Raw genomic sequence first — 26,169 nt, 5'->3', positions numbered from 1 at the left:
CGGTGTGGTTGGTTGTTGCACGCACGCACTCTCTCGTCAGGATCTCCGCTCAACGAGGTTTACCGGTCTTATTTGGTTGCCACTTTGGCAGCAAAGCTTGAGTTTGCAGCTAGACTGGTGGAACTTCGTGCGAGAAGCAAGCAACTTAGCTCAACGGTGAGTGAGATTTCGAGTTACCTGTCTGGGGGAGAGTAAATAATAGAGCGTGTAGAAAATATCCAGGGAGAGTGTTGCTGTGGTGTGTACAAACGAGTTGGGAGATAGTGTACATCAGTCTTGTGGGGTTCGTGTTCTGTTAGAGTGTGTCGTCGTAGAACATCGACTGCTGCTACTTATGAAGCTGAACCCCCCACCCCCCAGCCCCCCGTTCTTATTCAAACCGTTCCAGTGTTGTTACTTTGACAGTCCACTCAGGGACCAGCTCTCACCATATTCAAAGATCGCAGCACCTTTCTCCATTTTGCAGACACCGACACACACAATGTAACTTTCCCTCGGATTTGAAAACGGCAAAGGCTACGCCACACACAGTCCGCTAAGGGCAAACGAAGGGAACAGAAAGGTGAAGGTCGACCGGCTCCAACTTGTGTCAATGGCGTGGCTGTGTGATTCGTGTGACTGAGCTTAGTTTCTCTAGGAGGCGTCAATGCGTTCATGAATACAAATCCATATAAAAAATACGCTACATCCCATCTGCCAGACAGATGCCTGACAGCAGCATAACCCAACACGCTAATCAGGCCTTGAGTGGATGCATTCACGTACCTGTCAGACTGGATTTATTCTACAAAATTTTGCTAGAGGACTATTGTTGTCATGCCCGGGGTTCTTTTTCAGTGCGCCACATGTGTGCCGCAGACGGGACCACGGTTTATCGTTTCACCCGAATTACGAAAGGCTCAGTTTGATTTTCCAGTCAAACGTTGGAGAAAGGGAAGAGCGGGAGACCCTCGTAGACACTGTATTGGCAGACAGTATACATCTTAACCATCAAATCCTGCCACCTTCGTCCTCGAGTGACTGATCTGCAGTGAAACAGCTTTTATAGTGTGTGTGTGTGTGTGTGTGTGTGTGTGTGTCAGTGCGCGCGTGCTGAAGAGAGGGAGATAGAGATTCAAGATGATTTATGCATGTATAGGCCAAGGCCCCTTATTCTGGGGTCTTGATGACATGAGCAAACTGAAATTCGAGGACGTCTCTAATGTTTTTGTTGGATTAATTCAGTTTGCCTGAGGTCTTTCAAGGCAGGACGACACAGACACGCACACACACACACACACACACACACACACACGCGTACAAACACACACACACACACACAGATTTTCTCTCCAAAACCTTGCCAAATAAGGGGTAATAGCTGTCGTCTGTTGCCCAAGCTACTGTGTTACGCGACGGGCGCAACAGCCGAACTGTAAAATGCACTTTTAATCTGATGGTCTTGGGTTCGATCACGACACCAGCGCCTGGTGGGTTTCGATGGAGATTTTTTACCAGATCTTCTAGGTCAACACATGCAGATGCGCTTGAACCTATTCCCCGATTGTATCTATATAATAGTAATAATAATGGTATTTATATAGCGCTGAATCTTGTGCATAGACAAATCAAAGCGCTTTCGTACCAGTTATTCACATGCATGCATAACTCTAAAACTGGAGAAACTGAAGACAAGGAAGAGCCAGGGAAGGGGGGCTATTTTGGGAAGAGGTGGGTTTTAAGGCCAGACTTGAAAGAGCTGAGTGTGGAGACTCAGTGAAGTGAAAGAGGAAGTTCATTCCAATTGCAAGGTCCAGAAACAGAGAAAGAACGGCGGCCAACAGTCGAGAGTTTGAATCTGGGTATGCGTAAATAGAGTGGATCCGAAGCTGATCGTAGTGAGTGAGATGGAGTGTAGAGGCGAAGGCAGCCACAGAGATAGGAAGGGGCTGATTTGTGAATACATTTATAACATAGTGCTGATCTTGTACTTTATTCTGTGTGAGACAGGGAGCCAGTGGAGATGTTGCAAAAGAGGAGTGATGTGCTCAAATCTTTTCTTTCTGAGGACGAGTCGGGCAGCAGAGTTTTGTATGCGCTGAAGGGACTGAATGGATGAAGCAGGCAAACCAGACAATAGAGAGTTACAGTAGTCAAGGCGAGAGAGAATGAGAGAAACGACAAGTCTAGATGTTGCGTCAGTGGACAGATATTTCCGGATGGAACTGATGCACCGCAGTTGACAGTAGCAGGATTGACATGTCTGATAAATTTTTGCATGGACAGTGTGTTGTCAAGGACAACGCCGAGGTTCCTGACTGAACTGGAAAGAGGGATGGATGTACTGCCAAGTTTGATTGTGTCAGTTGTGATGGAAGAGTTTTTGTTTCGTTCCTCTGATCATTGCTTCAATTTTGTCTGCGTTCACTTGTAACTTATTTAGAGTCATCCAATTTTGAATGTCCAGGAACCAGTTGGATGTTTCTTGCAAGAGCGACGACAGTTTTTCGGGGGTATCACTCTTCTGGAGTTGAGTGTCATCAGCATAAGAATGATGACTGACATTATGGTGGTTCATAATTTCAGCGAGAGGAGCAGTGTACAGTGTGAAGAGCACTGGGCCTAAAACAGATCCCTGTGGGACTCCATGTTCAATTTTAACGGGTTCAGACATGCAAAACACCAGTTAATACACATGTTTAGGTTACGAAGTGTTGTGGCTTCAACGAGAAGAGAAATCGGACTTCTCGCATAAGGGGGGCCTCTTGCCTCAAATTACTATACTTGTGGTTTTCTGATCCAGTGAAAGAGATAATTAGTTAAATAATGGGTGTCTAAAACACAGATTTCAACTTGGCCCAAGCCAGCAAGCAATGCCAAATGTGTGAGGTGATTGTTATCATATCGACAATGAAAATCTACTTTGTATCCTTTCCGTGTGATTTGATGAAGCCTTACCTGCAAGAAAATGTGTCATCACAAGTGACTGAGAACGTTGATAAAACCCCCCAACTTTTTGCATTCTTCTTTTTCAGCGTTCGATATTGTTCGGATGTGTCAGACTTGAAGCTTCATCGTCCTGACGAAGCCCACGGTTTTCTCCAGGTCAGTCCGGTCACCTCAAATCTGTGCCTGTAGCTCTACTCCCTTGGGCTAGGACTGGCGTCGTAGATCCTCATAAGTGGGGCTGTGTTGGAAAACATATTCTGGGGTTTGTGTACATGTGCCACTGGTACATTCATCTTTGTGATATATTTTCATTCGGCTCAGATGACTCAAAAGCCTGCAGTGGCCTGTACGAAGTTTGCTGGTGTCGCTGGAGTTGGTGGATCGCATATGTCCCTTTGTCAGCGTTCGGCCTTCTCTTCCTTCGGTGCTGGCTTTGGATGATGGTTATTGCCTCTCTGTACGTCACTGGGTGGCTGAACTGCTCCATTTTGCTTCCCACTTTTGACAGAGCTTTTTCATTCCCAGTAATCCTGTTGGTCACTTTGTTTTGCAGGGCTTCTAGCACAGTTTTTCAATCAGTGAAGAAGACTTATCTTGGGTGGTGGTCTGGCTGATTCAGCAAGGGTTTTTGCTGTATGGAGGAGAGCGCTTGTTTCTGCTCTGTAGTTGCAGACTCCCCCACATTAGGTGGCAGGACAAAGTCCCCGACACGGAAGTCCTAGAACGAGCTGGCCTCAGCAGCGTCTACACCCTCCTGCAGAAAGCCCAAGCCAGGTGGGCTGGACATGCGGTCAGAATGCCAGACAGGCGACTGCCTAAGCAGCTTTTGTTCCGAGGACTGTGTCAGGGCAAGCGCTCAGTTGGAGGGCAGAAGAAACGCTACAAAGGCTGCCTCAAAACGTTCTTCAAAGACCTGGGCATCGACATCAACACGTGGGAGAGGCTTGTTCTGGACCATCCAGCTTGGCGCAGCAAGATCAACACAGTAGCCCGTGCAGCTGAAGGCAGGCGTATCACAGAGGCACAACGAAAGCGTGCTGTGCGCAAGTCCCGAGCAGCATCCACTGCCACGACAGCAACTCACTTGTGTCACGCATGTGGGCGAGCCTTCAGGGCCCGTACTGGCCTCACCAGTCACCTCCGGACCCACAGTCACCGATCTTCCATTTGATATTTGAAGCCATAGTCATTTTCGAATCCGAAGGACGAGCATCATTTCTATTTCAGGTTGCTTTCATTCAGGTTTTGTTTGATGACATAATCGTTTTTATTTATCAGCGGCTGATTTGTTAATCTGTTCACACCCCTTCAGATCAGTGTGGCTTTGGCTTTAAACTGAATAAACTCAATTAATTTAATTCATTCTCTCTCTCTCGCTCGCTTTGAGGCAGTCTTTGTAGCGTGTGTGTGTGTAAGTGTACATGTGCGAGAGAGAGAGAGAGAGAGTGTGTGTGTGTGTGGGTGTTCTGTGTTTTTTGTTTGTTTTATTTTATTTTTTTATGTCGATTATTGATACCATGCTTGTACCTGTGTGTGTGTGTGTGTGCGCGCGCGCGCGCGTGTGTGTGTGTGTGTGTGTGTGTTATTTTTACCATGCTTATGCCATTACGTAATATAGTATTCGCATTCTATGACCTTACGCAGCATTGTGTAGTGCATGCAATGACATATATAATGTAGTTTTGTGTAGTGTAGACCCTGTTTCAGGGCGGGGACTGGATGAAAAAAAGCGCACCAGTGCTTATCTATTATCCTCGATAATAAAGAATTTGTCTTGTCTTGTCTTGTCTCTCTCTGGAAATCAAAAAGGCCAGTTTGTTGTGAAACACGCATGTGTTTTACAAGAAGATTTGTTTACTGGGGATGAAACCTGTGTTGTAATCGCACTCTCTTACATTGCAGAGCCACGATTTCAAATACACCTATCACAGTTAATGTGACCTTTATAAGCAGCTTTCGACTGCACACGTGCCTAGGTGCGATTATGCAGCTGCACTTAAAAACTGAGTAACCATTGTAAGTGACCTGTACCATTACACACTTGTCTGGCACTCCTAACTTGGGATTATGTCTGCTATTATGGCGATCCCAGATATGAGCAGATTAATTAATAAATATGCGTGTTGATGGCAACCAATAAAGCCGACTGACAGCATGTTGCATAGATAATCATGTGATGTATACGTGCACACTTATCTCGGCACCTTAGAAACGAGTTGGCACCGGAATATTGAATGCCACAACACAACGAAGCAAGAGAGAGTGAGGGTGGGGGCGGTAGAGGTTTAAATAATTTCCTCTCTACTTCCTAAATTTGTAATGGCAGTCAACCAGTTTATATACCTTTTGGGAGGGATGGGGTGTTTTGTTTTGAAACTATCGACAAAGTTGGTGAAACCATACAACAGGAATCCATACGCTATTAAGTTCTCCAGTCCATTTCTGACACGGCAGATATGGACAACTTTTTTTTAACTGTGAGCTACCGAAATTACACAAAATTATGGAAAGATTACTTCTCTGTTTTATGCGAAAAAGACTGCGATGCCAAGGCGTGTTTGCATTTGGCAACAGATAAACTGAGCACTGAAAATAGCTCGCACAGATGTAATATGTACACACATCCAGTTCAAGTTGCGTGTGCCAGTGTGTGTAGATTAAGAGAAAGAAAGCGGAAACATCCTAGCTTGTCACTCGGCAATCCTGGGAGGTAAGTAAAAACCTGTAAGCTGTTGCCAACAAACGTGAAAAGAAAAATACGCCTATAGGCCCTCCGTCCTCACTCCCCAGTCCCCCGTCTCTTTCCAAACTGTTTTGCAGGTAAATATTTCTGTTGATGTTGATATCGTTTGGAGTAGTGCTTCATAGTGAGCAAACTCTCTCTCTCTCTCTCTCTCTCTCTCTGTGTGCAACAAGCGTGTACTCACTCTCTCTTCTGCTTTGTATTTATCTAATTCTCTCTCCCATTTCTTGATGTAAAAATAAATTTAGAAAAAAATGAAAATGTTGGTTTATATATATATATATATATATATATATATATATCATTACTATTTTCTTTATCATCTCACATGTAACTAACTACAGTGAGTTGGTAACAGAGCACTCTATGCACCTTGTTTTTATTGTTAGGTGTTAATAAAATGACGAATTTTCTTTATTACCCCCCCTCCCCAAGCGTCACTACCATGGTGGACAGTTCGACACCGTGCAAATCGCACATTAACACCGTATTCATATACATATACCTGTTACTCGTTCTCCTCCGATAATCGTTTCAACTGCGACATTACAAAAAAGAAGAAGAAGGAGAAAAAAAACAAAAAAACAAAAAAGCCGTCGACTTTTTGGCAGAGAATTCTGCCTGCTCAGCACGGTTGCAACGGAGGGAAAACGAGTGGAGCGAGCGAGCGAGAGTTCCGTAACACGTGTAGTCAGTACTTCACAATGGCGGTTGATTATTTTAGAAGGATCGTCTATGCGTCTTTCAATCTTGCACCATACCTCGTCCTCCCGTGAGCTTTTGCACTGGTACAAACCATCACATTGATCTTTACACAAACAAGGATATTTTCTCTTGCTTCACAAGTCAATTTTCAGTGCAGCTTGCAAACTGAAAACCTGGGTTCAGAATAGAATCTTTGCTCCCTAACATAAATAACAATGACAGCATAAATAGATAGATAAATGATAAACAAGAGAGGCAAGGCCTTCAAGACTCACTTGTGACACTCACTGTATCCAGTAAAGGAATCACGAGAGAGAGAGAGAGAGAGAGAGAGAGAGAGATTTAAAAAATCGTTAAATTGGGTCCTGTATTATATATTAAACATAGGGAACGTTGATTTCCACGCATTGCGTTATTCTATTATTTTCGAAGGCTGTATCAGTGTTTAATGGACTTTCCTCAAGTTCTTCAGTCAATCAATTAGGATCATGTTTATAGCCTACTGGACGACGCAAGTTTAGTTTATGGTCTTTCCTCAAGTTCTTCAGTTAGTCGATTAGAATCCTGTTGTTTATAGCCCAGTGGACTAAGCAAGTTCAGCTCATGGATATAATTTTAAGTTCTTCATCTTGTTCACTGCCCATCTGATCACAACCAGGTTGGATTGGAAGGAAGCCTCCTCCCCTTTGTCACATTTGAGCACTGATTTCTTCAATGAAAGCACTGAAGTGAACCTGGTTTCTACTATACTACTCTGTGTGTGTGTGTTTGTGTGTGCATTTGACATGCATGTAAATAAATGCCTGTTTTGGGGTGAACATAAACACTAAGAATTGCCTGTTCCCTTCACCAGCTATACTAGTCTGAGACATTCATCAATACTGATTAAATACAACTTTATCAAGCTATTTATATAAGGTAAGAAACCCATTCAATTGTCTTTATTTTTAAGAATATAATATTTATGTCAACTTTGGCAGTACAAAATGCTTGGTAAAAAAAAAAAAGCTACACTTTTCTACTCTGAAACTGCACTTTTTGCCCATGCAAGCTACACTTGTATCTGTTCGGGGTAAACAGGTCTAATTTATCATAAAGGGTTTCAGAAATTGTTAACTTTTTTGTGTGTGCCAACAGTTCATTTACTCAGTAATCTTGAGTTTTCGGTTGAGCTGAGAATGTGTTAGATGAACACCCAGATAAGAACAGTTTTACCTGGTTAGGGCAGTAAGATGATAAAGCATGGTCGATGAAGCTAGCTGTTGAAGAAAATCGTTACACACCTATCAACACAAACTTCGCGGAAAACGGCCTGTGATTCTCATTTTAAAGGGCAACATCTCTTTGCTGGCTGTGTCTTCATAGGTATGATGTGTAGTGGAAGCTTCTAGTCCATCAGAACATGAACGATAGCATTCATTCTCATTCCAGAATCTACACATTAGAAAGAAAACTGTCTTAAAGGCTGTCGCCAACAGAGTTATCACGAGTGAACGCGTGGCACAGCGTATGTAACAGAGCCCGCTTCAGTTAGAATGGATCCAGGGCCTCTGTATATTCCTTACGGAACACCAAACGGAACCTTCTCTCCCTCCCCCCACCCTGACAGACAGCTAAGAACCCCCACCCCTCTTTGAACCACAACTTCTTCGGACCGTGACCACAGCCCTGAACAAGACCAACAAGTAGCTTCTGCGACTGGGATCTGTCATTGCTGGGACCTGTCGACCCTGGGATCTATTGAGGGGACCTGTCGACCCTTTGATCTATTAGCTAGGACCGGTTGGCCCTGATATCTACTGGCTGGGATGTTTCTACCCTGGGATCGAGGACTAGGACCTATCGACCTGGGAGTTTTTGATAGGGATGTGTCGACCATGGGATCTACTAAAACTGGGATCTATGCAGGGACAGCAACCCAACTCCACACAGAGAAATCTGCTGTGGATACAGTAGAGTACAGTATAGTATAATACAGTGCAATACTATACAATACAGACTGGAATTTTGAATATGTAGAGCTTGGCAACTACTGTTTGTAAGGAAGACGTACAAGGAGGGTAATAAAGTCCCAAACTTGAGATTCATGTCCAAAGGAATACTTGAAAACAGCTCTGTTAAAACAAAAGGAAGGGATAGAGATCACGACTCGATTTGCTACCTTGTCTTCTTGACATACACATTAAGGAAAATGCAAACTCACGCACGAACGCAATCAAGTTAGGTCATTTAGATAGTCTACCGACCATAATGTTATGTGTTGGGCTGGCCAAGTGAAACACACACATACACACACACACGCACACACACACACACACACACACACACACACACACACACATGTATATTAAATTATGTCCGACATCTTCTGTAAACATCGATGTGATTTTCACAAGTTCACAGATGACACACAATTCACAAAAGCTTCTTCCTCAAGTTCTTTTGCTATCCTTCGCAAAAAGCAACAACAACAACAAAAAACCATAGAGATGTGAATTGTTGCAGTGAAAGAATGGATGCTGACAAACAAGCTCAGACTCAATGGCGTGAAGACAGAAGCCATGCTTGTAGGCTCTAGATCTGTGCTTAGTCATGTTTCGGACCTTTCCTTGACTTTCTGCAATGCTGTTGTCAACTTTCAAAAATCATGTCAGAAACCTTGGTGCATACTTTGATCCAGTTTTGTCCATGCATGACCATGTCAGTAATTTATATATAACTGAAAACTTACAGCTAAGAAAGATCCGTACCATTCGACCATATCTGACTGTTGAAGAAACCTCTCAGCTTGTCTGTTCCTCGATTCTGAGTCGCATTGACTACTGCAATTCACTACTCGCTGATTTGCTCTTTGACCTGATATCACGCCTTCAGTTGATCCTGAACAATGCTGCCAGAGTCATTTTCGAAAAGTCCCCCCAAAAATCGTGTTATTCCTTTGTTGCGTCAACTTCATTGGTTGCCCATCCAGTACAGAATTCAGAACAAAATTGTCATATTCGCTTATCGCTACTTTGAGGGTTCTCTCCCATTTTGCTTATCTTCTGTCCTCTCAAGTCTTTTGGAGAATAGCTCCTTCGAGTTCGAGTCCCCAAAGTCTCTTCGAAGACATTTGGTCAAAGGGGTTTTCAGTATCAAGCACCTTCTGTTTGGAATTCTCTTCCTCTGGAACTCCAGCACTCACCAACTCTGTCCTCTTGCAAAGAAAAACTTAAAACCCTCCTGTTCAAAGTGGTTTTTCGATGTGACGAAGCATAGTCCTTTCTCTCCTCCAACCCTCTACACTTCCCCAGAGTCCCCCTTCCATTGGTCTATTCCTGTGGTGTGTGTGCTTGTAGATCGGTGTTTGCTCTGTGTGTGTGTGTCTGTGCGTGCGTGTGCGTGTGTGTGTGTAGGGTGTATTTTGCGCCTTTATCATGCGATAATTCATATCTGCAATTTGTAGTATTGTATTGGCATACATAGATTTAGTTTTTTCCACTTCTGTGTCTTCATGTGTTCTTGTGTGGTATTGTCTTATGTGAGGTGCTTAGAGCCCATTATTTGGGGAGTTTGCGCCATATAAGTACAATATAATTTGTCATATGTATATATAGATATAGAAGTGAGAAAGAGAGTGAGGCAAACCTCTGGATTTAAATTCCTAACCACAGTGAAGAAACGAAAAGTTAGGTGGTTTGGGCACGTCTCACGATCAGGATGGCTTGCCAAGACAATCCGGCAAGGCGCAGTACAAGGAAGGGCTCGCCAACACAATCCGGCAAGGTGCAGTACAAGGAAGGTGGTGCAGTACAAGGAAGGAGGGCTTGCCAAGACAACACGGCACAATCCGGCAAGGTGCAGTACAAGGAAGGTGGTGCAGTACAAGGAAGGAGGGCTTGCCAAGACAACACGGCACAATCCGGCAAGGTGCAGTGCAAGGAAGGAGGAGAGGCAGAAATAAAAACAGATATGAGAACAATATCCCAGAATGATCAAACCTGAGTGAGCGGCGCCCTGAGAAAGACAAAAAGCAAACAAACAAAACCAAAAAAAAAAAAAAAAAAAAAAAGAAGAAGAAGAAAGAAAGGGTAGAAATGGATGTAACTGGTTGCGAGGTCATCAGTAGTGACATGAGGCAACGGAGAAGAAGAATTTCCTTGTGACCAGAAAATAAAACAATACTTTGGCATTTTTAGCGATCGATGAACAAAAACGAAAAGGAAAAAAAAAGGTGGGGTGGGGTGGAAACAGAAGTCCTGGATACTGTTCATTAGAACACGTTTAAAAAAATATATATATATTTATCAACAATTATAACATAAGCATACATGAAACTGCCTGACTAGGAGATGAAACTTGGCAAAAGAACACTTTTTATAGTTCACTGGGCCATTAGCAGATGTGGAGTGTTGGCTTAATGGTAACGCGTCTGCATAGGAAGCGAGAGTATCTGAGGGATGCTGAAACGGCAGCGTCTGATGCATCACAATCAACAACGTAGGGCTTGTTCTCATCAATGGAGTAGACCATTGCCTTCGAAATTTCTTGCTTCAGACAGTCGAAAGTCTCAAGAGCTTCAGCTTTCAGAGGCAATGATTCGACATTCTGTAAAGGCTGTTTTTTGTGGATTTTTTGTTGTTGTTTTGTTGAAAATTTTGGAATCCATTTTGTGTAGTATGCAAACATTCCAAGAAGTCTGCGAAGAAACTTTAGACATGTTAGTGGGGGCAGTTCTTGAAGAGGCTGGAGTCTATCAGGATATGGCAGTATGGTGCCATTGCCAACAAGATAACCAAGAATGGTAATGGAAATGATGACAAGATTGACTTTTCACAATTCGGCGTGAGTCTTCGCTCTGTGACAACTTTAGGAACATTTCAATCGTGCTCTTCATGAGTCTGACCAGCGATTGTAATGTTGTCAATGCATGGAAAAGTTTAGTACTTCTTCCTCACGTTCGTCCACTGCCCTCTGGAAAACTGCTAACCACTTGTCACACCAATTGGTATTCTACAGTACAGGTAGCGCTTGCTATTGCCTTCAAAACTGGTGTACTTTTTAGTATGATTCTTTTAGGTTGATTTATGATAGGTTTAGGCGCTTTTCAAGGTAGAGAAGACCGTGAATTGAGCCAGGTCATTCACTAAATCATAAATTCGGGGAAGTGGGTGCTTATCCAGTTCAGTGAACAGATTGATGGTTTGAAAGTAGTCTGCACGCATTCTTTTCTTGTGAAGATTGACTTCATCTGCGCTCGCCATGAAAAAGTACTTGGCTCTATAATGCCTTTATTCAGGAGTAGTCTGACTTTAGATACAATAAAAGGATGATCACCTTTGCTGAAACAACGGGATTTCGATACAATAGGCAGTTTAATGATTTAATGTTGAAAAGCGGTGGTTCTTCAAATGATGCTACAGAGTGCTTTTTTGGCATCTTGCCTGTTAATGTTCAGATTTGGCATTGGGTAGTGATCAGATTTTTTGGCTGTGCCTGAAAATCCTGTTCAAGATGATATTCTTGCAAAGAGTTTTTTAAACATACAAACGCACATCATGCTAAGTATGATTTTCCAATTCAAACTTACAATGCAAAGTCCGTAGATACCAGTCTTTGATGAAGACTGTGCCATTGAAATGCTCTTTGTTACTGGAATTATCTGCCTCACTGGTGATACTCTGGGAACTATAGCCTACTTGTCAATGAACGCTATCAAAGGCTGATCATCGAATTTTGCTAAGTAGTTGCACCAGTCAGTCCAACAGATGGGTGACTGCCAGCGAGTCATGTAACCATGGTAAAAAGGAAATGACACAAAAGTAAAACCGAATACGCTCAAAGCGAAAATACAGTCATTTACGTAGAACATGTATTGTGCCATGGTAAATTTCTCCCCCCCCCCTCTTAGAAATAAGTTTATTCCTAACATGTACATGTAACAAAGGTCTCTTTTTGATTTTTGTAATTTGTTGAAAGCAAAAAGGGGACTGCATTTAAAGTTGGCAAAGTTACAAAAAAGAAGAAGAAAGATTGTTGTGCGACAGGTTCTCATCTTTACTTTATCACCGATTTAATGTGTTCCGATGGCTGTTCATTTTTTTAAATATCTTTTATTGCTTGTTAAATCACCAGAAGAATTTGCTTTGCTGGCTTTAAATGTTTTCTTTAATTTAATGCATGTGTTGCTAATATCTGTATTCAATGGCCCAACATGGGTTAAAGGATTAATCTTTTCTTGGTTTCTTGTGTGTGGTAGGGTGGGGGGTTGGGGGGGGGGGGAGTTGAACTGTAGCAACATTGACATCATCAGCATCCCCCACATTCATCATCATTACACGGAAAAATCCATTCGTGCACAATAAAAGTCGCAGCGCACGAACGAAGAAGAAGACAGAGTGATTGGCCCATTTGACGAACTCATGTAGGCCAAGCCTACATGTACATATATGTCAGTGGATTGTCCACATGAGTGATGGATTAGGGTATTTAATTAAATGAAATGACAACTAAGCTAGTATCTCAAAGAACGTGGACCTGATCTACTAAAGTTTAGAATGATCAACTGATCTTGGCTGCTTTTGCTCTGGAATGAACATTGCGCGCCCGAGCATGCACACACACATACACAAATACACACCAATAAGTTCATCAGCCGACAAGATTAGGTCAAGGTGGCCTTAGTGTTGCGGCAAATATTGTCGCTCTGCTCGGCGACAATATGTGCAGATTCACTGCATATATTGTTGCCCTGAACATATTGTCGCCGACGACTAAATGTGCAGACACTCACTGCAGTGATAAGAAACTCTATGGAGAGCTGGACTGTACGAGGTCTTCAGAGAAGAAGCCCCCCTCAGTCAGGTGTTTCGGCCCTTAACTCCTTACACTCTAAGGGGGCCGGGCTGCACCCAGGTCATGACTCCTAGATGCCCTCAAGTTGTATTGCCGCCTTTTCTTCTTTTTTGCCCCTGGTCCTCAGCAGGTTCGAACCCGCGCCTCCAGGGTGGTCGCCACTTCAGGACTGAGTCACCTTTTCTGGCAGACGTTTTAACCACTGAGCCTCAAGGTAGCCTCAGCTTTGCTTGGCGACAGTAGAGTGCCACGTCACTGAGACCAGGTGGGACACTGAGCCATTTGCGCGTGTACTTGTTGATCTTTACCTCAATCGACTCGACTGTGCTGCAGTTGATATCATATATCAGGAGAGGCCACAGGAGCTTTGGTATCAGCATGGACTGTAGGCACCACACTTTGTATTTGCAAGGAAGACCACACTGGTCTGTGATATGCATGCCTTCTTCTGCTGTTTGCTTGGTTTCCTTCTCTCTTTTTGTGTCTTTCAGGGACTCATCATACCATCTTCCCAAGACTCTTGACTGGTTCATCTGACACCGTTGGAATGGTTTGGTTGGCTACAGTGAATGTGACCGTTTCAGTTACCTTTCCTTTACGCAGTGAGAGGCTCCGTGATTTCTTTGGTTTGAAGTTCATCTTGGCTGAGGAAACTAGCTCGTTCAGCCGCTTCAATATTTCACGGGTGTCATCCTCTTTTGTTGAAAGGACTGTGTCATCCATGAAGGCTTTCAAAGGAGGTATCTGGTATCCGTTACCGGGGTCGGCTCGATCCGATCCCTTCCTTGAGGCCTTCAAGATCACTTCCATTGCCAGCACGAACATGATTGGAGAAATTGCACAGCCCATGGGTTTGCCCACTTCCAGATTGATCCAATCTGTCATGTATTCCTTGGTGGTGAACCACATTCAGAGGCCATGGAAGTACTTCATCAGCATTTCCATGATGTTCGTTGGGACATGGTGCATCTCGAGAGCCAGTTGGATCATCTCACGAGGAATTGATCCGTACGCATTTGCCAGATCCACCCATACCACGTCAAGGTTCTTTTTCTCTGCTTTGCTCTTTGGATTGCATCCCAAATCATTGTGGCATGTTCTACACAGTCAGGAACTCCTGGGATGCCGCCTTTCTGGACTGACATATCAAGGTACTCATTTTCTGTGAGGTATTTTGTCAGTCTTGCAGGCATGACAGAGCGATATTGCTCTTTCGGGATGTACACGCCATCAGCTATCATCCACTGGTCGCTGATCTTCAGATTCCCCCATGCTGACCTTATTACTCTGTGGAGCCACTCAAGGACCTTGGGGCATTTCTTGTACAGCAGGTACGGTATTCCGTTTGGCCCTGGTGATGATTTGACCCTGGGTTTCTTGACTACTTTCTGTACTTCCTCAAGTGTTTGTGGTTTATCACTGAACTTCTTCTCTGGTTTCCTGGGATGAACCAAACTCTTAAATTGAGATCTAGTGGTTTCTTGCTTTGCAGATCAGAATACGTTTTCCTGAGGTGCTGTTCAAGTGTTTCTTTCTCCACTGTGAGTGTCTCTGATTTGGGCTGCTCAAACAGTTTCCTGGCGAACTGAAAGGGTTCTCGAAAGAAGCAGTCTTCTTTTTGCTCCTTTTTCTCCTTGCTGATTCTGCTTTACTAAGGGCACTTTACTGATATATCCGAAGGTGGCTAACTTGTGTTCCAAGGTGCTCTTTCCTATCAGCCCATCAAGGTTTCGAACAATTTTCTGGCCCAACGCTCCCCATTCCGTTTTTGCACCTGCAGGTGGCAAGTCATAGTTTGGCTTCAAGATCTTGTACAAATGATCATCTGAATTATCATTGTGGATGTCCTTGGCACTGTGGTTTGAATCCTGGCCTCGGTTTTCCGACGTCTTATATGCCGGTGCAGTGCGCTCCTGAGAATTCGTCAGATTCTTAATACAACCCTTTTTTGTCCTGTGGATCTTCATGCCATGCTCAGTGGAGAATTTCCGAGCACAGACACATGGGAATTCCATCAGTTCTGAAATCGTAGTCCGTTTACCATTCCCAGTCATCATTCTGTTGGTGCTGATGGATTCAACATTCTCTCCCCCCCTTCGGTGAATCCTGGGAGCATCGCTTCTTTGAACAACTTGTAGCGATTGGTTAAGAGTATGGGGGCTACCAATCCACAGAGCCCAAGAGTCTAGTCTTTCCCAGTGTCACTCGGTCTTTCACACACACACACACACACACAGATTCCATGAAAAAGCTAAACCGATAAAAAAAAAATTAATAAATTTAAAAAAAAGAGAAGAAAGAAATAACCATATTAAAGATCTCAAAACGTTTTGTTTTTTTTATTCAAGGATTAATATTTTAGGCAGAAAGAGTAAGAGAAGGAAACGGGAGAGCGAGAGACATACAGAGAGAAAGGGATTAAAAGACAGAGAAGAATGGGGGTGGAGTGCGCAATAAAATAAACACATCACGTCAACAAAATAACCACATCACGTCTTTTATTTATTTATTTTGTTTATACTCATTTCTTCATAATCTCTCGTGCACCCACTATAGGGTCTTCCATGATACTGTTTTCAAATCTGCTTTGAATTTTTTACTCTAATAATTGGCAACAATATGCAGTGAGGGTCTGCACATATTGTCGCTGGTGACAATATTAATTTGCAGAGGGAGTGTGGGGGTCAATATATGTGGCAACATGGCCTTCATCTTTGATTAGGACTTCTCACACATTGATAGGTGGTGAATAATGGCTTAGAATTCCCATACAAAATCAAAAAGAGTTGAAATAAAGAGGGTAGATTATAACTGATCTAGATGTTGTTGGCAATACAAATCTGAGTCTGTTCAGTATAGGTGATGCATTTGATTTGCAGTCTCACCAAATTGCCCGAGAAGATTATGAAAAAATTATGAAGACATTGACATAGATATACTTGAAAAATCAGAATTGAAATTTTTGAAACACTTGTTCAAACTGAACAGGAATACTATGACCCAAATTGTTTATGGATAAACTAGTATTTATCCAATTAGTGTGTTAGTGAAAATGAGATTAGTTCAATTTTGGACCATCTTAGTGATATCAAACACAGAAAAATATTCTGGGAAAATACATTTGATATTACTTGATTTATATCGAAATGGTATTTATTCTTCAAAATGGATGAGTTGTATCAGACAAATTTTGATAGAAACAGGGTATGACTATGTTTGGGATGCTCATTTCTTCTTAGAGAGGGAATCTTTCTGCAAGAATGTCAACATTGTTTTGAGAGATAGTTTTCAAAATCTATGGAGACTAGTTTTCAAAATCTATGGAGACATGCTCTAGAGGTGAGTAGTAAATGTTTGTTTTATCGAAATTTCAAAAGTGGATTTGGTAGAGAAAAATATATGTCAAATGCCTGATAATTACGTTATCAGCTTCTTCAGATTTCGAAGTAGTAATCATAAGCTGGAAATAGAAACAGGGAGACACAAAGGCATACCACGAGATTTACAGCATTGTAAGGTTTGTAACATGTCTGCGATTGGGGATGAGTTTCATTTTATAATGGAATGTTCCAGTTATGATCAGTTACGAAATAGATATGTTCCCAAAAAATATTTGTCTCCAAAATCGGTTTTTAATTTTTGTAATATGCTCAAAGGAGGCAAAAAAGTCATTTTAGCTGTAAGTAAGATGATTAGATTTGCAAATGTTGCCCAGTTATACTTTTGGAGTTAAAAGACATTTGTGTTTTTTCAACTTTTATGTGACATTGTTGTGTATTTGGAAATGTTTGTTCTGGGCATGAAAACATTATTTTGCAGTAATCCTCCATACTCCAATAGGAGTCAAAGGATAATTAAAACTTGAAACTTGTGGGTTCAGTCAATCGGATTACATGTATTTCAGTACAAATTACTGTTGTACTTTGCTGTGCTGAGCTATATATAATAGTCCTAACTAAAGCAAAACCTTTATTCAAAATAATTTGTTTTTGTTTGTTTCAATATACTTTTGAATATCAAATGAGTAATTTTTACATTCAGCACCAACTTTCCTGTTTCTGTCCTCTCAGAACACAGTGTATCATTGACAGAAATGTGATTAGGCCTACAAAACAAAAGTGGAAGATGCCAAAACCAAACTCTTTACAGTTATATTTAACCTTTAGTTTCAAGTGAGTTCTTTCATTTTAAATTGAATTATGACGTTTCTTAACTTCCAGTGAATTTCCATATACACTTGTTATTCACTGAACATATTATCAGTTTGATACAAATAGTGTAAATTTAACTGAATTGTTTTTTTCCTATCTTTTTTTTGGGGGAAAAAAAAGATTATATAGGGATAGACTGACTTAATATTGCTATAGCTTTAACCAGTCCCTCAAGTGTTGTCAAAGTTTATATATATATATATATATATATATATATATATATATATATATATATATATATATATATATATATATGCCGTGTGTGTGTGTGTGTGTGTGTGTGTGTGTGTTTTAAGTTATATTCATTAAATCTGATTTCATTTTGATGTTAATATGATTTTTAAAGCACAAAATGAAGTGAATACAATCTAACATTGCATAGGTTAAAGGTCCCATTGCCAACAATGTACAGACAGTTCTAATCTTGTGTTCGCAAACAGGTAAGTTTCCAACATGGGTGATCGGATGAAAGTCTGCATCTGTGGCGGTGGAAATGGCGCTCACGTCATGGCCTGCCTCTCTTCAGCCAGCCAACAAAAACCAGAGGTGCGCGTGTTGACGTTGTTTAAGGACGAGGCTGCAAGATGGGCCGAGAAACTGAAAGAAGAAGGGATGACAGTGACGAAACACAACCCTGACGGGAAAACGGAAGAGGTTTGTCATGTAGTAAACCAGCATATCTAACTATGCAGATTTTATCGTCACATCTGGTATATCTATATATATAATTATTGTACACACACACACACACACACAAACACACTCTTGATAGTCAGTCCCAAGATTAAAAACCTGTTGGGCTCATTGGATAATGCATGTTATGCCATTATAGAGTGAACGATAAATCCAAGCCCAGATGTCTTTGTTTTTCCATAAAGCAGTTTTATTATATATATATATATATATATATATATATATATATATATATATATATATATATATATATATATATATATATATATATATATATGCCTTCTTATTTCTACATAATTATATATGCCTTTAAGTTTATCTGAACATAATTTGTCCGTCGACATGAAATTTGGCTTAGGAATTGATATAAAAAAAGTTATTTCTACATTCTGATGATAATAATGCTTCTGGGAGGGAGAGAGACTTCACCCTGTTCTGGCAGGGCAAACCATCAGACGAGGTCAGAGAACATGGCGTAGGATTCGCAGTTAGAAACAGATTATTGGGGTCCATAACCCCACCAGCAGAAGGAACAGAGCGAATCCTGTCTCTCTGACTCCAAACATCCTCAGGACCAGTCAATCAAATCAGTGCCTACACACCGACTTTGGCATCCACAGCAGAAGCAAAAGACAAGTTTTATGATGACCTCAGTGCTGCTGTAAGGAGAATTCCTGACAGAGAACTACTGTTCATCGCCGGCGATTTCAACGCCAGAGTAGGTGTCGATCACAACTCCTGGCCCACCTGCTTGGGTCAGTTTGGCACTGGGAAAATGAACGAGAATGGCCAGTGCCTGCTAGAGCTCTGCTGTCATCATGGTTTGTGCATCAGTAACACCTTCTTCAACACAAAGCCTCAGCATCGAGTCTCCTGGAGACACCTGCGATCCAAACACTGGCATCAGCTCGACCTGATCCTCACCAGACATGTCAACCTTTCCAGCATCAAGATCACTCGCAGCTACTAGAGCGCCGATTGTGACACTGACCACTCTTTGGTGTGCAGCAATGTGAAGCTCCGCACGAAGAGACTGCACCATACGAGAAAGGAGGGACGACCTCGCATCGACACCAGCAAAATACGCGATCAAAGAAAAGTGGAGGAGTTTGCATGTGTGTTGGAGGATTCGCTCCCTGGCCCACCTACTGCAAATGCCCAAGACCGATGGGAACACTTTAGAGATGTCTACAACGCCGCCACGTCCACCTTTGGCAAAAAGACCAGCAAGTCAGCTGATTGGTTCAAAGCCCACTCAGAAGAAATGACACCAGTCATCGAGGCCAAGAGAAACACCTTGACGGCATACAAAACCAATCCCAGTGAGCAGATTCAGTTTCAGTTTCAGTAGCTCAAGGAGGCGCCCTGCGTTCGGACAAATCCTTATACACTACACCACATCTAATATCTGCCAAGCAGATGCCTGACCAGCAGCGTAACCCAACATGCTTAGTCAGGCCTTGAGAAAAAAATAAAATAAAATAAAATAAATAAATAAATTACATAAAATAATTAAAAAACAAAACAAAAATCAAACTCTGTTCCATTTTGAAGAAATTTGCGCAATGTTGGTTTGGAAATGATGCCGATATTTGTTTGATTTGCAAAGCATTGTGCTCTACCTTTCATGTTAGACTTACAGCTGCTCCCTCTCTCTGCCTTTATTTCTTTGAGGCGATCGATGGTGTGATGGCCTTGTACCTGTTCTTTTTGATACTCTTTGACTTTTCTGAGGATTTCCGATTATCCTAGATGTAGGCCGCTAATTGTTGTTGCGTTACCATCAAGTCTGTCAGCTCGCTCATTTCCCTTAACACCTGCATGTCCCGGGCAGTATGACCCTGTAAGTTTTTGAATCTGAAAGTTGCGCATTGCCTTATGCCACTCTGGGCTTCCCATTCCATTTTCAATTTTCAGTATGATGTTCATTGAGTCGGTTAGAATCATGGCATGTTGGTTTCCGGGCAGTGAGCAGAACCTCCAGGTTCTCCATGCTGCTCGCAGCAAAGTCCAGCAGTGTGCCAGGCAATGCGCCAACGACTATTGGCTTCAGCTCTGCTCCCAGATTCAGATCGCAGCTGACACAGGCAACATCAAGGCGATGTATGACGGCATCAAGCAGGCATTGGGCCCAACGCAAAAGAAAATTGCCCCTTTGAAATCAGCTACAGGGGAGGTGATTCAAGACAGAGAACAACAGATGGAGTGCTGGGTAGAACACTACACTGAGTTATATGCAAGGGAAAATGTAGTCCCAGAAGATGCCCTGAATGCCATAGAGTGCCTACCAGAGCTGGAAGTGCTTGACAGAAAATCAACCATAGATGAACTCAGCGAAGCCCTGGACTCTCTTGCCTCTGGCAAGGCACCAGGGAAAGATGGTATTCCCGCCGAGGTACTGAAGTGCTGCAAAGAGACACTCATCACCGAGTTGCATGAAATCCTCTGCTTCTGTTGGAGTGAAGGCGAAGTACCACAAGGCATGAGGGATGCTAACGTCATCACACTGTACAAAAACAAAGGTGACAGAAGCGATTGCAATAATTATCGCGGCATATCCCTCCTCAGCATCGTTGGGAAAGTCTTTGCACGAGAAGTACAGAAGAGGCTCCAAGTACTTGCAGAGCAAGTCTACCCTGAATCGCAGTGCGGTTTTTGTGCCAACAGATCCACTATAGACATGATCTTCTCCCTCAAACAACTTCAGGAGAAATGTAGGGAGCAAAGGCAGCCACTCTTCATTGCCTTCATATACCTCACAAAGGCTTTCAATCTGGTCAGTATGGATGGCCTCTTCAAGATCCTTCCCAAGATCGGATGTCCACCCAAACTTCTCAGCATCATCAGATCCTTCCACGAAGACATGAAAGGCACCGTTGTCTTTGATGGCTCAACATCAGCTGCCTTCAACATATGGAGCGGAGTGAAACAGGGTTGCGTCCTGGCTCCCACCCTGTTTGGAATCTTCTTTGCTGTGATGCTGAAACACACATTTGGTCCTGCAGCTAAAGGTATTTACCTCCAAACCAGGACAGATGGAAAGCTCTTCAACCTCTCCAAACTAAGAGCCAAGACTAAAGTCCAGCTGAGGTGCCTGCATGACTTCCTCTTTGCAGACGACGCAGCAGTAACCACCCACTCAGCCGAGGACCTACAGCAGCTCATGACTCGCTTCAGCAATGCCTGCCAAGACTTCGGGCTTACCATTAGCCTGAAGAAAACACAGGTCATGGGACAAGATGTTGACTCTCCCCCAGCCATCAGCATCAATGACCATGAACTGGATGTCATCCATGACTTTGTTTATCTGGGCTCAACTATCTCAGACACCCTCTCACTTGACGCAGAGCTCAACAGGCGCATCAGCAAGGCAGCTACAACCATGACCAGACTGACAAAGAAAGCATGGAACAACAGCAAGCTGACTGAGCGCACAAAGATCCAGATCTACAGAGCCTGCGTCGTGAGCACCCTCCTGTATGGCAGCAAGTCCTGGACTTTGCGTGCCTGACAAGAGCGAAAGCTCAATGCTTTTCACATGCGTAGCCTCCGACGCATTCTGAACATCACCTGGCAGGACAAGGTCCCAAACAACACTGTCCTGGAAAGTGCTGGATGCACCAGCATGTATACGCTGCTGAAACAGAGACGTATGCGCTGGCTCGGCCATGTCGTGCGCATGGACGACGGACGGATCCCTAAAGACCTCCTCTACGGAGAACTTGTGCAGGGAAAATGTCCCACAGGCAGACCACAGCTGCGATTCAAAGACGTATGCAACAGGGACCTAAAAGCCAAGCCTTGAACATTGACCAGAACAACTGGGAAGCAACAGCCCTCGAACGGTCAGCCTGGAAACAGACTGTGCAGAAAGGTCTTTCCAAGTTCAAAGAGACACTCGCTCAGCAGCATGAGGAAAAGAGAATGAGAAGAAAGACTGCAGCCCAGGCAGACAGACCAATGTTAGACTTCATCTGTGCCCTCTGCCACAGGGACTGTCATTCCCGCGTCAGACTGGCCAGCCACACCCGACGCTGTACCAGAATAAACACCTTGAGCGCAACTCCATAGTCTTCCGAGACTGAAGGATGCCTATCGCTTCTGGGAAGGGCTAAAAAGAATACAGAAGCCAAAATACTTCTACAGTCAGATTACTGGTACATTTTTATTTCTTATTCTTAAAACACAGCATAGGTATACTGCACACACTAGGTAATAGCAGTCATTTTATAATTATTAGTTTAAATGGAGACTTCCTTTGCTTAGTAAAGGAGTTATATTGATGCACACATCTGTTAAGTGCAGCAAAATTCTGCTTACTAATGGGATGTTAATCTGAGTCTAGAATGGCAAGCAATTTTCTCAGAACGAATCTCACCCATCTAAAACATTACATCTTAAACTATGACTTTGGACATAGAAATGCTTTTGTGTGTTTCATTCAAAGGGGGGCTTTTACACTATATACATTTGCCCAGGTGCTTTTCTTTCAGAAAATACTGAAGTGCAGACCAGTGTATATGCCTCACACTAGCTGCATAAAGTCTGCAAATGACCATCAAATCATAAGGTCCTCTTGCATTTTTGCCTCACAGTTGTTCGGTTGGGGAAGACAATTAACCCAGTTTGCAATTCGTATGTGCATTTGATGAGCTTTTTTTTTTTTTTTCTGGGGTCAGTTTCTGTTCAGAGCAACAACAACAACAACAAAAACTTGGCAATCAGTTTGAGAGGTATATTTGCAGCATGCGTTATCAGGGATTCTAAAAGGGAAAGAGGACTGGACCCTGCCTCCCAAGCCCTTGACACAGTGACTATGAATTCAGTACCCCTGTGCCCATTAAGCCTTACACTTCAAGTGGAGCAATTCACAGATGCATATTGGGAGGTGGGCAGGGGTGGGAGTGGGGGTGGGGTTGGGGTTCACATGGGAGGTCTTTGGGGATTTGGTCCCGAGAGGAGCCCAAGTGGCACATCAATGTTCTGGAACTTGAAGCAGTTTGCTGGGCTCTACTTCACTTCTTGAGAGAGGTTGCTGCCAAGACTTTCTGGTTGTTCTTGGCCAACTTGACTGTTGTGTGTTTTGTGAACAAAAGGGGTGTTGGGCTGGGCATACTCTTGAGAACCTCTCACTGTGGGCCGAGGTTCTCCTGCATTAGTGCCACGACAAGGGTGTTGTGCTCTCAGCGAGACACATAGTGTGCAAAGCCAACACTCTCAGCAGGTTCAAGAGTGTCCTCTGCACAGAGTAGACGCTACACAAGGACACCCTTCAAATGGTATGAGAATTGTGGTTTCGACCAATGGTGGACATATTTGCCATGATGTTCAACAAGAGCTTCCTGATTTATGTTTATGTCCTGCCTGTCTCAGATCCTGAAGCTTGGGCAGTGGATGCTTTGTCTCTGGAGTGGAGCAACCTTATCGCTTATACTTTTTCTTTCTTTCCAATCCTGTCCAAGGTGGTTCGGAAAGCCAGATTGAAACACCCACAGATCAGAACCTAAGGTGTTTTCAGGTCCTTAGCTGATTGATTCTGAGAGCACATGAGGGGCACACTATTGCCACTTCGGCCACTTTTCACTCTGTGCCTCTTTGACATGTTTTGGAAGCAGCTTTTTGCCATTCAGAAATTCCCTTCATAAATGTCTGCCTCAGGGAATTCCATATGATCAAGGCAGATGGTTTCTAGGGGTTTCCTTTGTTATGGCCAACACAGCTGTTACTGTTACAAGGGCTCCCCGTGTGAACAAATAGGCGTTTCCTTTTCCTTTGAATTCTACATCAGTTTGACATGGTACAGTACATGACACCAAAATGGGGAGTTTGTTTTAGATATATATTCCAAGCTTGGTTTGGTATACCATGTCAAATGTGGTTCATGCCATGGTTCATTTCTGGCCATTGGAATGAGTAGTCAGATCCAGTTTGAAATAGTGTTCGATGGGTTGTCAGATGGCAGAATAATAGCGGGACTTCTTATTACTCAGTTAACCATAAATTAACTTATTAAGCCAAACAGAGCACACCAATAGGCCTAGTTTGCATCAGTTTTACATGGTAACCAAACTGCGAATTCATCTTTCACAAGTTACAGAAATAAATTCAGAAGATAAGTACCTTGAAATTAAAAACCTATTTCAAATATGGTTACAGAGAACCATCACTCCTCTAGGAAGAGTTGCTGTACTCAAATCATTAATCCTATCAAAATTAATATACCTCTGGATTCTGCTTCCAAACCCACCAGACAGTCATTACAAACAATTACAAAAAATGTGTAATAATTTGTATGGGACAAAAAAACTTACAAAATTAGAAGAAAATATTCTGTTCATAATACTGAGAAAGGGGGAATGGAAATCCAACATCGATGTATACATAAATGCATTAAAAGTAGCATGGGTCAGAAAGATAATTAAAGGGACCCCAAAGTGGATGGAGATTATGTGATCTCTAAACCCTAAAGTAAATTATATCCATAAATTTGGGCCGAAACTGTTTGAGAAGAGCAAATTCAACGCATTTTGGAAAGATGTTTTTTCAGCTTATACAAAAATTTGCAAAAAGGTCAATTTAACAAATGGTAACAAATTATTAGCTAAACTGATATTTCATTAAGATGAATTAAAGATTAATCCGAATGTTGTCAATCAAAGGACATGGGTGCACAACAATATTGTTTTAGTGAAAAATCTGGTGAATAGCAATGGGGAGTTCTTAACTTATGGAGAATTGTTAGACAAATTCAGGATCAATGCACATTTTTGTTCGTTCTTTAGTTTAACGTCTTTTCACTGTAAGTGATATTTTTTAAAATATATAAATTGCCTTAAATCAGTTAAGAGTACAAATGAAAAAACAACATAATGATATCTGACAATAGCAGTGACTCTTTTACAAAAGCAGTACAGTTGTTACTCAGTGTGAGAAAAGGATCAAGAATATATTGGCAATTGGTTTGTTTGCTGGTTTGTCTCTCCCTAGGACACAACATTAAGCCCTGTTGATCTCCTGGTTTGTCTCTCCCCAGGACACAACATTAAGCCCTGTTGATCTCCTGGTTTGTCTCTCCCCAGGACACAACATTAAGTCCTGTTGATCTCCTGGTTTGTCTCTCCCTAGGACACAACATTAAGTCCTGTTGATCTCCTGGTTTGTCTCTCCCTAGGACACAACATTAAGTCCTGTTGATCTCCTGGTTTGTCTCTCCCCAGGACACAACATTAAGCCCTGTTGATCTCCTGGTTTGTCTCTCCCGAGGACACAACATTAAGCCCTGTTGATCTCCTGGTTTGTCTCTCCCTAGGACACAACATTAAGTCCTGTTGATCTCCTGGTTTGTCTCTCCCCAGGACACAATATTAAGTCCTGTTGATCTCCTGGTTTGTCTCTCCCCAGGACACAACATTAAGTCCTGTTGATCTCCTGGTTTGTCTCTCCCCAGGACACAACATTAAGCCCTGTTGATCTCCTGGTTTGTCTCTCCCTAGGACACAACATTAAGCCCTGTTGATCTCCTGGTTTGTCTCTCCCTAGGACACAACATTAAGCCCTGTTGATCTCCTGGTTTGTCTCTCCCTAGGACACAACATTAAGTCCTGTTGATCTCCTGGTTTGTCTCTCCCCAGGACACAATATTAAGTCCTGTTGATCTCCTGGTTTGTCTCTCCCCAGGACACAACATTAAGTCCTGTTGATCTCCTGGTTTGTCTCTCCCCAGGACACAACATTAAGCCCTGTTGATCTCCTGGTTTGTCTCTCCCTAGGACACAACATTAAGTCCTGTTGATCTCCTGGTTTGTCTCTCCCCAGGACACAACATTAAGCCCTGTTGATCTCCTGGTTTGTCTCTCCCCAGGACACAATATTAAGTCCTGTTGATCTCCTGGTTTGTCTCTCCCTAGGACACAACATTAAGTCCTGTTGATCTCCTGGTTTGTCTCTCCCTAGGACACAACATTAAGTCCTGTTGATCTCCTGGTTTGTCTCTCCCTAGGACACAACATTAAGCCCTGTTGATCTCCTGGTTTGTCTCTCCCTAGGACACAACAT

The 26,169-nt window shown here is 42.7% G+C and overlaps 1 protein-coding gene across 1 annotated transcript in view; it reads left to right on the top strand.

The window, feature by feature from the left end:
• The window catches only part of LOC143276946 (opine dehydrogenase-like), a 39,670-nt gene continuing 13,501 nt past the window's right edge, over positions 1-26,169 (top strand). The window contains exons 1-2 of the mRNA XM_076581624.1: positions 1-156; positions 17,862-18,075. Of these exons, the coding sequence (XP_076437739.1) occupies positions 17,875-18,075 (201 nt within the window). The 5' untranslated portion in view covers positions 1-156; positions 17,862-17,874. The remainder of the gene's footprint in view (positions 157-17,861; positions 18,076-26,169) is intronic.

The sequence above is a fragment of the Babylonia areolata genome, chromosome 33 (genome assembly GCF_041734735.1).
Source record: "Babylonia areolata isolate BAREFJ2019XMU chromosome 33, ASM4173473v1, whole genome shotgun sequence".
Classification (NCBI taxonomy): domain Eukaryota; kingdom Metazoa; phylum Mollusca; class Gastropoda; order Neogastropoda; family Buccinidae; genus Babylonia; species Babylonia areolata.
The sequence above is the reverse complement of the archived record's forward strand: the minus strand, read 5'-3'. Positions and strand labels throughout refer to the sequence as shown.